Genomic DNA, 13,531 nt, shown 5'->3' on the forward strand with positions numbered 1-13,531 from the left:
GTTATGACCAACCTAGACAGCTTATTAAAAATCAGAGACATTACTTTGCCAACAAAGGTCCATAGTCAAGGCTATGGTTTTTCCAGTAGTCATGTATGGATGTGAGAGTTGGGACTATAAAGAAAGCTAAGCGCCAAAGAATTGATGCTTTTGAACCGTGGTGTTGGAGAAGACTCTTGAGAGTCCCTTGGGCTGCAAGGAGATCAAATCAGTCAGTCCTAAAGGAAATCAGTCCTGAATATTCATTGGAAGGACTGATGCTGAAACTCCAATACTTTGGCCACCTGATGCGAAGAGCTGATTTGTTTGAAAAGACCCTGATGCTGCAGAAGACTGAAGGTAGGAAAAGGGGCTGACAGAGGAGATGGTTGGATGGCATCACCGACTCGGTGGACATGAGTTTGAGCAAGCTCCAGGAGTTAGTGATGGATAGGGAAGCCTGGTTGCTGCAGTTGATGGGGTCACAGAGAGTCAGAGCAACTGAACTGAAGGAATAGCCGAAAACTTTCCCAACACAGAAAAGGAAATAATCAACCAAGTCCAGGAAGCACAGAGTCCCAGGCAGGACAGACCCAAGGAGGAACACATACAGACATATAGTAATCAAACTGACAAAAATTAAAGACACAGATAAAATATTAAATGCAACACATAGTAAACAAAGGGAAAATGACAAATGACATACAAGGGAACTCCCATCAGGCTATCAGCTGATTTTTCAACAGAAACTCTACAAGCCAGAAGGGAATGGCATGATATATTAAAAGTGATGAAAGGGAAGAACCTACAGTCAAGAATGTTCTACCCAGCAAGACTCTCCTTCAGGTTTGACAGAGAAATCAAAAGCCTTCCAGACAAGCAAATGTTAAGAGAGTTCAGCACCACCAAACCAGCTTTACAACAAATGCTAAAGGAACTTCTCTAGGCAGGCAGGAAACACAAGAGAAGGAAAAGACCTACAGAAAGTAAACCCAAAACAATTAAAAATAAGAAAATGGTAGTAGGATCATACATACGGATAACTACCTTAAATGTAAATGGATTAAGTGCATCAACCAAAAGACAGACTGGCTGGGTGGATGAAAACATGTGCATGTATGCACTTCCACTTACCACATGACTCTGTCTGACACTCCTCAAATTCTATGTAATTATTTTATATTATTAAGTTAATCATGTTCCCATATGGCTTACAATCATCTTTCTTGTCTGGCTATTGATTGTGAAACTGATAAACGTCTTTCACTCTAGTGGATTATGTAACTATTACTCACTTAATACCACTGTATGATTGGTCAACAGAAAAAGAATAAAACTATTTTCACTGAAATGCTTCTGTGGTGGCTCAAATGGTAACAAACTTGCCTATAATGCAGGAGACCTGGGTTCAATCCCTGGGTTGGGAAGATCCCCTTGAGGAGGGCATGGTAACCCACTCCAGCACTCTTGCCTGGAGAATCCCACAGACAGAGGAGCCTGGCGGGCTACAGTCGATGGGGTTGCAAAAAGTCAAACACAACTGAGCAACTAACCACATTTTCACCAAAACTAGGATATAATAGAAAAACCTGTAATCACTGTTTAAAATCCAGATGCATATCAGAATTATCTTGAAAATTTTTGAAAAATACAAATGCTCAGGCATTGCTTTTTTCTCCAGAGCTCCAGATGTTTTTAATGAGCAGTCATGTTTAAAAACAACTGGACTATACAATGATCTTTTATCTAGCATGTTTTACTTTTTCTATTTCATATTCAGTGCTCCCATTTAGCTTGTTTTCCAATTTTTCCATCTCTTGTTTTTTTATGATCTTTCTCAAGTCTTTATCAAGTGTAGTAGGAAAACTTTTGTATACATATAAATGCATTACATATGTATTAGGAAAATAATGAATTTTTGCCTAAAAAAATTATGACATTTTGATTCCACTAGACTATGAATAGAATGTTAGATTTCTAATTAAAAAATAGATATGCAACAAAGGTTTACTGTATAGCATAGGGAACTATAGTCAATCTTATATTTCACCATAATTGAAGTCTGAAAAATTCCCACTTTAACATTTAACATCTTTTCTGTACAAAAGAAGTTCCACATGCTAAGACACACTGGGTTCTTTAACAGATCTAATACAGCTTTGAAAACTTCTCTGATCACTGCCATCACCTTCCCACCCACTGACATCACAAACACTACCCACTAATTTTTGCCTAAACTATTTCAAGTTTCCCAACTTTTAACTTCCAACTTATCCGACCTATCCTCTACACTGTGCCAACTGCCTTTCTACAATTGGTACCTGATTAGATTGTTCAACATAAAGGCATTCACTAAGCACTTAAAATCAAAGCATAGTGAAGATAACACGGCATACGAGAACCTCCATGATCCGGCCCATCTGCCTCTTTGGTTCAGCTTCTCCAACTCACTATCTTTCCACACTGACCACCTTAATACTGCAAACGCACTATGCTACTCCCTACCCACAGCCTAGAATTTCCTTTTCCCCTCTGACCAGCTGCTGACCTCTCATTCATCTTTCTATAAACACTCATAACCACTTATCTTTCTCCCTGAAAACAGAGCATTTCCTCCTTAATATCTCTAGTTTTTATGTAGTTTTAATAGCTATAGCAACTATGTTTGCTTACCTGATCAAAATTTGCCTTGTTAAACTCTCTGTCCAGCAGTTTAAAAAAATAATTTACTTATGCTGACTGAATTTGACATTGCTGAAAAAATTCTCAAAACGTTACATTTCACTTAACTTGACGTATTTTGAACATGTTCTGACTGGTAAGATTCAAATTCTCTGGATTTAGAAGAGGGAAAAAAATATCAATTTTTCAGACGATGAAACCTTAGGCAAATTTATACTGTGGGAAGAAAATATCTCAAAGACAAGGCACTGAGGAAAAGTATACCATGAAAAATATATACTTTTTGATTCTTTTTTAATACTTAGGCATTACATTCCGTATCAAATTTTACCAACATGCTGTTGTTCTATAAATCCATTATTTATTTTATACCATAATTTGATTTTTCTGTTCCATGCTAAAAAGCCCACTATTCCATAATTAGTTTTAGCATACAGTACCTGGAATATAAAAAAAATTAACTCAATGTTGGCAAATCTCCGCCCCCGACACATAGGATAACAATTACAGAAACGTCTAGTGGTTAATTTTCTTAAGCTGATGAGCAAAAGAAAAGCCCCAATACATTGGCATTTTTCCTTAACAGGCTCATCACTACATTCATCAGAAATAAACCTATTTGCTGCTGTACTATAGAGCAGTTTGCCAAATGCCTACCTTTAAAAAGAGTTAGGTCAACTTCTAAGAAAACTGTACGGAAACATTCAGTTGTTGACAAAAATTTAATATTAAAATTACTCAAAGTTAAGTTATTATTAATTTAGGAAAAAAACATGTATTAATCACCCATAAGAACAATTTTTATTTTAATAAATAACAGTGGGCTTACCAAAGGGTAGAGATTTTAATGTGCCAAGTTTTATGCATATTGGTAATAAACCTTAAGGAGGTGAAACCAACTATTCCATATAACTCATTCGGCCCTAAAAATAAAACTTTAATACTTTAATAATAAAACTTAAAAAAATATTTCCCAAAAGAAAATAATTCACTCCTTGACCATGCTTATTTATTCAGAGTACCAGCAATTTCAGTTAATATTAAGTGCTTCATTTTTCCTGCAAGTCTGATGTTGCACAGGGAATATACACATTTTCATATCACAATATCATTAATATCTCAGGCAAATAATATTGTGAATGTAACTGGTTTATAACAAAGTCAAAAATCAATGCTACTATTCATGGCAAACAGAAACAAAAGTAAATTTGAGAGAATGTTTTCTTTTGTTTCCAGTACTGATTTTAGTTGGACTTCAAAGAAGGTTCATAAACTCTCCTGAAATAACCTCTATCTCTGGCCGTAAATCCACAGTATAAATATGGTGAATAAAGCTAAACTATAAGAGCTAACTATATACTGAATAATCAAAATAATCAATTATAACAACTAATACTGCTCTGGAAGACCAATCTAATGAAGAAAGTATCATTAGATATGGCAGGAAAATACAGACAAATCTGTACAATCTAACATCTATAAACAGTAAAATCAAAACATCCAACTTCCTTATAGAAAGTGTTTTATCTATGTAATTATAAATGTTTAAGGAACTCTTGCATTTTATAAACACAAGATGGGCTCACTTTGATGATACCAATTTTAAGATTTATAAAAATGTTTAAAAAAATCTTTCCACAAAAGTTTATACAGTTTAAAGCTATACACCAATCTATAAATCTCAGAAAATGGGGGTGGGGAGGAAACAAAACCTTTATAAGATCACATGTATAAAACAAGAAATGAAATGTGATTTTATTTAAGGCAATACTGGGCTACTTCACAAATCACCACCTCAAATATTTACACTGCTCCACACTACTAGTTTCTATCACATTCACAAAGGATTTTTTTTTAAATACCAAATGTTTAAAATCTTTGATGTAGGAAATCCTTTATTCACATTTCCATTATATTTCATGGAATCATAGTAACTATATCCAATTGAAAGCTTTGAAAAAAAATTGTAGCTATAGGAAATTGCTAAAGAATCTGCTTTAATTTCACATGTATACCACCCCAAAAAAATCCTGGAAGGTAAATTTACAAAGCAGAGCAAGTTGTTGATATAAATAATGTGTCTACTTTGTGAAAAGTAAATCTTTTTTTGGAGATCATCTTGTAAATAAATGTTTTATGTAAAAAAAAAAATCAATGAACTATGGCAGAGTTTCTAGTTTTTAGTTCAAAAAATTCTGAATTTAAAACAATAAAAGAACAGTTTTAAAAACTTGATCACCTGGTTAAAAATTAAAACTCCAAATATAAATGTGTCATTTAATAGTTTAGACTTACACACTGCTGGTGGCAGCAAATGATTTACAATAATAAATATATACAAAAAAAGGTATCTACAAACAAAGAGTACTGTTACACATGAGCAGTGACCTGGTGAGACAAATCAATCACACAGATAACTCAGTTTAGTTCATGAAAAGGGCAACTGGCTGATAGAAATTTGAGGTTTAGCTCAACTATATACAGTAACTGAAGTATGGATTCTGTTCCTCAAGTCCCATAGGGATAAAAAAAAGTTTTACATGACAAAATGTCATGTTTTTTTTTTTTTTTTTCTTTTTTGGCCAGGTTAATTCACGTCAGCAACAACAAAAAATAACGAAAAGGTTTCACAATTTTAGCATGCTTGATGGCTTCCTATTTAAAATAAAACTGTAAATAATGTATTTATAGGACATCAGTTATCAGTACTGCCCTCTCCCTGTGGCTTTGCCCATACTGATGTCTTTCATAATAGACACATCTGGATCATTTGAATGTACTTCAAGTTTTTTCAGACTGACGGTAGGTTTCATTTCCTGAAGCTGCTTTAAGACAAGCTCAGTGCAATCTTTCAGAGTCTTGTCTAAAACGATTTTTACATTATCACTGCACTGAAGCTGCGTTGGATTGGCAAACTGTACAAAAGTTTCACTTTCTTTACAAGAACATATATGATTTCCACTAGTCACAGCAGTCTTGTCGACATTTTTTCTTGAATTTGAATGGGATCCTTTTTTACTCCCACTATTGGGATGATCTTTGTCAGTATTTTTCTTCTGTTTCACTGCAGACTCCTCCAGGAATTTGAGAAATGATACCTCAAATCCCATTGGTTTAAATGAGCTCCAGTCAAAAGATGCAGGGTGATCCTCAGTGGTTTGAATTGCAACAGCAGTTTCTTCTTCCTTATGTATACTACTTAATTCAACTGCTGGTGCTGGTTCGGCTTTTTCAACTTTTCTCTTTTTATTTTGGGAGACATTTTTTTCTTTATTAACTCTCTTCAAATTACTTGCTTTTTGTTTTTCTGACTGGCAGGGGTTATTTTCCTTAAAGTCATTACTTACATTTGAAGAGGTCTGAGGCTGGGTCTCCACACTTGTGTTGTCTTCATTTATTAATTTGGTAATAAATAATTCTGTTAGTTCATCCACTTCATCTTTTTCATTTTTTACAACTTCCTTCTGTGGAACTACAGCTGTTCTTGCATTATCATTGCTCTCTGATACACTTGTGTCAGAATCCTTCACACCACTCTTTTCAACCTCTTGCTCAGAAGCTTCCTTTAATTGTGAGCTGCAACACCGTTTGAAGACAATGAGGAGATTGCGGTGTTGTGATGTAAATGCCTTAGATAATTTATGGCATTTATAATGTCTGATTATATTGCTTTCACTTGTAACAACTGATGTACACCCCTTTATCATACATGGATACTGGGTGACAAATCTGCTCGTACACTCAGACAAGGCATCATTTCTAGCCTTTATAGAATATACATGCTTTCCACGTTTCAGAGAGTAAGGCTTATTTTCTTCAATCTGCACAATCTTTGCAGTCTTGTTTTCCAAATTATTTTTTTTCTTTCGTTTGGTCTTAGGCATTTTGACTCCTTCCCTTCCAGATCTGTATTTTGTCCCCCGGTGTTTAGACTTAGTCTTTTCTTGGTTTGCTTTGCTTGATATATTTTCCTGACCAGGTGTTAATCTTCGTGGCCGAATGAGATGAGCTTTATGTTTGTCATTATGCTTATTAAAAATGTGTCGGAGGAGATTAGACCGGGTTGCATATATTCGGTCACAGCCTTCACAGTCACACTTGTATATGCCATCTTCTTCAGTTTTACTTGCCCTGGCCCCGATTCCATGGTCTGCCTCAAGATGAACAACATAGTTCAAATATGTGGTAAATGAAGATTTACACTCTGACTGATCACATGGAAATTTCCCAACATCCACAGAAGCGGTCATACTTTCAATTTCTTCAGGCGACATCTCGTGCAGCTTCATGTAGTGTTGTATTAGGCCAGTAATTGCTTGGAAAATTCGAGAACAGTCACTCACCTGACATCGAAATTCTTTCACAGTTTGTTTCGTTTCAATTTCTTCACTCTCTTTACCAGCTTCACTCTCCTCTTCAACCTCTGCAGAAAATGCAGGTAGATCTGATTTGTGCACAGCCTGGTAATGCAGAATTAAGTTCTGCTGTATCGTGAAAGCAGCAAAGCAACCCTGATGAACACAGCGATAAGGTCTGTAGGGACTGTATCTTGTGGGAAACTCTGGAGACTGAGAAACTGGTTTCTTGCGTTTCCTCTCCTCCTTTTCTTTTTTATGTCTCCTAACTTTCCGTCCTTTGGTTTGGACATTTGTGAGAGGATTTATATTACACTGTTCTGAAGTAACTGCAATCACTTGAGAACTACTTTCCGTTTTTTCAGGACTTTTTTTTTCTAGAAGTTGTTTTTCTGGGATCACTGCTATATTACTGAGGGTATTTTCTTTCATTGCTCCCAATTCTAAAGCAGGCTGGAATTCCCTTTTATTCTCCTCTGTCAGAGCTAGCTGTCTTTTTACTTGTGTAATTCGTTGGGCTGATGAATTTTCACTCTGAGACTTTCTTCCATAAGGTCTTTTTATTTTTAATTTGACCATTTCTTCTGTTGTAAAATGATGCACCAACTGACAGTGTGCCCGAAGATTAGAATTTCTTGTAAATGTCTTCGTACATGTAGGTACTACACATTTAAATGGAGCAAATTTCAACTGATTCTTCTTAATTTCAAGAATCATCTCTGGAGTGTACTGATGAATTTTACCGTAGTGCTTAAACAGCGCATCTTTTGTCATGGCGCTGTAATTACAGCCTTGGTTTTGACACACAAAGGGTTTATTAACTCTGTCATTAAACTGAAGGTTGCTTATAATTTCAGAAACTGGCTGGACAACTGTGACATTTGGAATTGATTTCACAGGAGTGGGAGTCAGTGTCACTGATGTATTTATCAGTACACACTGGGGTGCTGGAGTGGACAGGTCATTTTCTAGTTTTAATTTCTGTAAGCCTTCTAAAATCTCCTGTATTTGATCCTCCTTATGTAATACTTCAGACTGAGGAATGTTACTTTTTGTTGGCATGACACCTATGAAGGAGGAAAACTGAGATGACTCAGATAACTTGTTATTTTGTACAGTGTTTACTGAAGGAAGCTGAATGTTATAATTTATTTGAGCATTCTGTGATGTTTCACCAATACCCTGAGATCCATTTTTTACCTCAAGTATTTGAGAATTCATAGCACTTTTAATAATTTCAAGAGTCTTTTCAAAGTTTTGTATGACATTGTCTTCAGAGATCTGCAAATCAGAATTTATTGAAGGTGTGCATGAATTCAAAGCCATCATTTGGGAATCACCATTTTCAGTTTTTAATGTTAAAGGAGCTAACACTGTATGGGACTCAAGACTGGTTTTGAAGTTTTCTTTCACATCAGTCATAAACAACTGATTGTCAACATTATTTAATTTCTGTGTTAGATTTTCCACCAAACCCTGAGGTTCACAATTGGGAATTACAGTGGAATGAAGGTTAGTAGTTGGTATCTCAATACTCTTTGCTATAAGTCCCATTGCTGTTAAGTCACTCGTTACCAAGTTTTGGGGTGTGTTAGGGGCAATTAGTGGAGGAGTAACTTTCTTTCTTCTCTTAGAAGCACTGTTTCCCTTCTTATTTAAATGACTAGACCTTGTGTTCTGAGGACCACTTATGACTGAAACACGTGAACTGCTACCAGTAAAATTTTCTGATGGCCCACTAGAATTAGGGAATGAACCAGGACACAAACCATTTTCAACAGTCTTTAGTAGTAAGTCGTTTGTTGGAAAAACAGGCAAACTGCTGCATTCCTCAATGGAGGAAGTTTTGGGGTTTGGTGTCCCATTCTGGTCTGTCAGCAGGGGGCTTGGGTGGCACACTGTCTGCAGCAGGGTTGGCACAGGTGGATTTGGCATCACTGTTGTGTTTACTTGTGCTGCGTCGGAGACACAACCTGTGGGGACGTGAGAGAGCACATCGGCACCCTCAAATGTACTGGGAATGCCAGCAGTTTCCAAAGCCTGTTTGATGATTTCGCTTCCCTCTTGACTAACACTTGTATTAAAGCTAGTCACACCAGTCCGAGGAAATGTATTTGGTAAAAATGTTGAGGAGCGGTTTTCAGCAGCAAGAAGTTGCAGGAATGATGGATCTTTAAAACACGCTTCTGCACTGAATGTAGACTGTTGTGGCTGCTGCAAGTTTACGGTATTTGTGGAGAGAATCATGCTGGCAAGAAGAGAAGGCTGCCCATTATTCTGTAGAAGTTCTTGAGCAATTTCTGCTCCATCCAGTGGTTTACAGTAAGATCGCTTAGACAAGTGTCCACCCAGAGATCTGGGGTTAGTGAAAGCCCTGTAACACCTGCTACAGATAAATTTCCCATCTCTGATGATTGCTGGCCATTTAGCCCTTTTGTTGTGCTTAGGTTTTCTTTCCTTCCCATTTGGGCCCCGCCCGCGGTCTTTTTTCACTTTTTCCGGTCCAGGCTGTTGGGTACCAGTGCCACTGAAGTCATTTGCAACACTGACTTGTGAAGGAAAAACTGCATTCTCACCATTTCCTCCCTTTAGAAAGGAGGAATTGGTATTTCCTTCGATCTGTGAAGAAAAATGATTTGTATTATTTTCCAGTTGGGAGAAAACAGAGTTAGTCCCACTGTCTGCTGGTGAAGGGAAGAGAGACACTGAGGTGCTTTCTGCAGGTAACGGAAGGAAAGGATCTGAGCCACTGTCGATATTCAAAGGCAAAACCGTTTTGGTTAGGTCTTCCATTTGTGCTGGCAAGGTGGTGCTGGATAAATTCTCCATCTGGGAACACAAGAGACCACCACCTTGTTCACTTTTATCCTGAGAAGGTATACTTGGATTTATGACACTTTCCACCGAGGGCAACAGTGGAGCTGACACACTTGCTAAATGAGCCGGGAAAATGGGTGATGAGACATGCTGCAACTGATGAGAACAGGAAGGAGTCCCACTGGCTTTGGTCTGTGGTGTAAAAAATGCATTATTAGAGCTGCTCACCTGCGATGGCAAAAAATAAACAAACTTTCCACTGTTTGGTGTATTTAAATTGTTAGCCTTCTGACCCCTTTTGCTTTTGCGTTGCATTTTGAATGCTGCATACTGGTCGGGGTGTGCCGTCTTCATGTGTTTCCCAATACTCTGGGAAGAGTTGTAGGTTCGAGTACATCCCTCAACCTGGCAATTGAATTTCTGAACTGGCGCTTTTGGAGGCACTGATGGAGTTCCTAAAGAATTACTGAGGTTGGGCTGTGGTGGAACAAATGTGATACTTTCCAGCGTCTTCAGAGGTAAATTATAAAGACTGGATGACGTTTTAACATTACCTCCACATTCAAACTTGGGAGTTGGTACACTGTTCTGAAACCCTGCCTGGTTTTGCACAGAAAAGGTCATCAGGTTGCTCACTTGTCTTTCTAAGTTTTGTGTGGTCATGCCATCTACCTTGAGGGCTTCTGAGGCCACTAAAGAATTCTGAGTAATCTGGATTTCATTAAAACAATCCTGTTCCTTTCTCTCTTGGAAATCTGTGTGACACAAATCATTACAAGCATTTTCAACTGGTATATGTAAGTTTGTGACCAGTGATTCACCAGTGCTTTCCACAGTTGAGTTTTCTTGCTTTCTAAAGTTCTCCTCGATCCCCTGATTGAGGGACACCTTAATGGACACGGCTACTTCACTGGCCTGAAGCAGAGGAGTGGGAGCAGCGTTTCCCAAACTATTTGGCAGTGGTCCATCAGCTTGCCCGAGCTCCGAAGCAGAAATCTGGTCTTGTTTGGTCACAGGTGATTCTGCCTTGCTTTTATCCCAAGCACCACTTCTATCAGCTGGGATGGTGTTTTCAACACTATTTTCTGAAGGAAGCATGGATCTTTCTTTCTCGGCGTTCCCTTCTGCACTCTGATTCACTCTGGAAGGCTGAACAGAATCTCTGGCTGAATTAAGTTGGTCTTCAGGAGGCAACACTTTTTCAGGAGTATTGTGATCTTCCAGATGCTTTTCAAGCTCACTCTGAGAACGGTAAACTTTACCACAACCTGTGAACTTACACGTGTAGGTATTATAATGCTGTGCTTCATGGTCATACAGTAAATAAGCTTCTGAAAAAATTCTGCCACATTTAGGAAACATGCACTTTGCTCTAAAGACTTGATGTTCCTTTCTGTGGGTTAAGAGCTCCGCGTAGCTGTTAAAACCAGCCTTACACTTCATTTGTATACAGATGTATGGTTTACTGCCACAGTGCATTTGTAAGTGATCATTGAGATGAGTAACACTTACAAAATGCCGCCTACAGTACTGGCAAATAACTTTTTTGCTTTGCATTTCAAGAAAGCGCTTGGCATCTTCATTATCCTTATGTCCTTTTACATGAGCAATTAAATTTTTAAAGTACTTAAAGCCCTTTTTACAAAAAGTGACAGGGCAATTGAACTCATTAACAGGTACTGGTTTCTGGACTGGGATCACCTCTGGCTCGTAAGATTTGTCTTTGTCATCGGTTTCATCGTCTGAGCCGTCATTGTCGTTAAACACTATGAAGTCTGTGGAATAGAGACTGTTCTTCTTGATCGGCCGCTGCTCCTGCTTGGCCACAGCATTTGTCTTCTGATTCTCGCTGGTAGCTGTGATCTTAGGAGGCCTTCCCAACCTTCTTAATGGTTTCATAGCTGCCAGTCTCTCTTTACTTGATTGTTTAACATGCAACGTGACGTGAGGGACAAAAGTTTCTTTAGAATTAAAGTTCTTTGCACATATGGGGCAACTGTAAATCCCATCTTTGTAATGTTTTTGAGCATGTCGTACTATTCGATGACCAAGGAACTCTTTATCACATAGCACACAATACTGCATGTAGGCTTGCCAATTCCTGAACCGAGCCGATATAAATCCCCTCTCTCTTAACTGTTTTATCTCTTTCTTTTTCTGCTTTTCATCACAAATGTCTCTAAGAAGGCCAGAATTAGCACCAATTCCACCATTCACAGACGTGTCTTTACTATCTTCCTGGTAGTCTGCTACTTTCTCATAAACCTCACTGTCATTTAATTCATCTATTGAAGACACGATGGATGCTTCTTCTCCCATTAATGCAAGACACTGTCGTTTTAAAGTTTTCCAATCCCAGAATTCTGGATCAAAGGGCCACTGAGTTTTCAACACAAGTAAGAGCTCACAGCGTAGGGAATTTGGTATTGGAAGATTCTCTTCATCATATTTCTGGTCTGGCTGGTTGTACAACATTTCCACAGCATAATATGCATCTACTGTAGGCTCAATAAGAAATTCACTCAGTTGACAAGCACGTTTAACTTCCAGATCATCAGGCAACAAGCATGAAATGGTCTTGCAGATAGATATTTTCACTTCAGTATTTTCTGTAGATTCCAGGCGAAGAGCTTTTACACACAGCTCTATACAAGTGGCAAGTCCAGCTCCTTCGGTCTGTGAAGAAGCAAGCAAGAAATGTTACCTTAATTTACACTCATCAATGCAGATTTGTGAATTCAGTAATTTTAAAACTGAGGTTTGTTTTCTCAAATTTTGCAATAGCCCATCTATGAAGATAACCCCTCCCAAGGATTGTGGTTGTGTATGTGTGTGAAATGAGCTGTAGAGAATAGCAAAAAACAAACATTGATAGCTAAGACATGAGTATAAAATCATGTAATGCCCAGGCAAACTTGGAGGTAATTTAACTTCTCTGATCTTTTGTATCACAATATAAAATAAGAGATCAAAACAGCACTTAATGAAACTGCTGTGAACATTAATAGATATCATGGATCTAAAGTATCATGTCTGGCACATAGTAAGTGATTAAGAAATGTCATTAACTTTATCGCAAATTTCATTTCCTAAGTGGGTATTTACAATCCTTCTGAAACAACAACCCTCTTAGTTCAGTTATAAAACTGAGAATGTCCCCATAATTCCTAACTCATTAGCAATGAAAAGAAATTCTCACATTTGAGAATAAAGTTCTTTTTTTAATACTGGGAATCCTAATTCGATCATAAAGTGAAGTGAAGTGAAAGTTGCTCAGTCATGTCCAACTCTTTGTGACCCCATGGACTGTAGTCCATGGAATTCTACAGGCCAGGATACTGGAGTGGGTAGCCTTTCCCTTCTTCAGGGCAGCTTCCCAACCCAGGGACTGAACCCAGGTCTCCTGCATTGCAGGAGGATTCTTTACCAGCTGAGCCACGAGGGAAGCCCAAAATTGAATGCCAAATCACCTACCTCATGACTGGGACATCCTAAGAATAAGGAATAGCAGCAGACACAACAAACCTTTTATCCTTTTGAATTAGCATCTTGAACTATTATGATATAGCAGTAACAAAGGTAAGAGTCATTTGAAAAATATATGGAGAGATAAAAATGGGTTTTAAAAGGCTAAAAGAGAACAAACAAATGAGATATAAGCCAGTCACAAGATGTGGCCACATTCAGGGTAATTAAAT

General features: G+C 37.8%; 1 protein-coding gene across 2 annotated transcripts in view; it reads right to left on the reverse strand.

The window, feature by feature from the left end:
• Positions 1–2,938: 2,938 nt before the first annotated feature.
• ZNF292 (zinc finger protein 292) overlaps positions 2,939–13,531 on the reverse strand; it is a 93,184-nt gene continuing 82,591 nt past the window's right edge. For both annotated transcript variants that reach the window (XM_040238836.1, XM_040238837.1), the window contains one exon: positions 2,939–12,509. In XM_040238836.1, the coding sequence (XP_040094770.1) occupies positions 5,364–12,509 (7,146 nt within the window). In that variant the 3' untranslated portion in view covers positions 2,939–5,363. The remainder of the gene's footprint in view (positions 12,510–13,531) is intronic.

This window comes from Oryx dammah, unplaced genomic scaffold (assembly GCF_014754425.2).
Source record: "Oryx dammah isolate SB20612 unplaced genomic scaffold, SCBI_Odam_1.1 HiC_scaffold_4, whole genome shotgun sequence".
NCBI classification, from domain to species: domain Eukaryota; kingdom Metazoa; phylum Chordata; class Mammalia; order Artiodactyla; family Bovidae; genus Oryx; species Oryx dammah.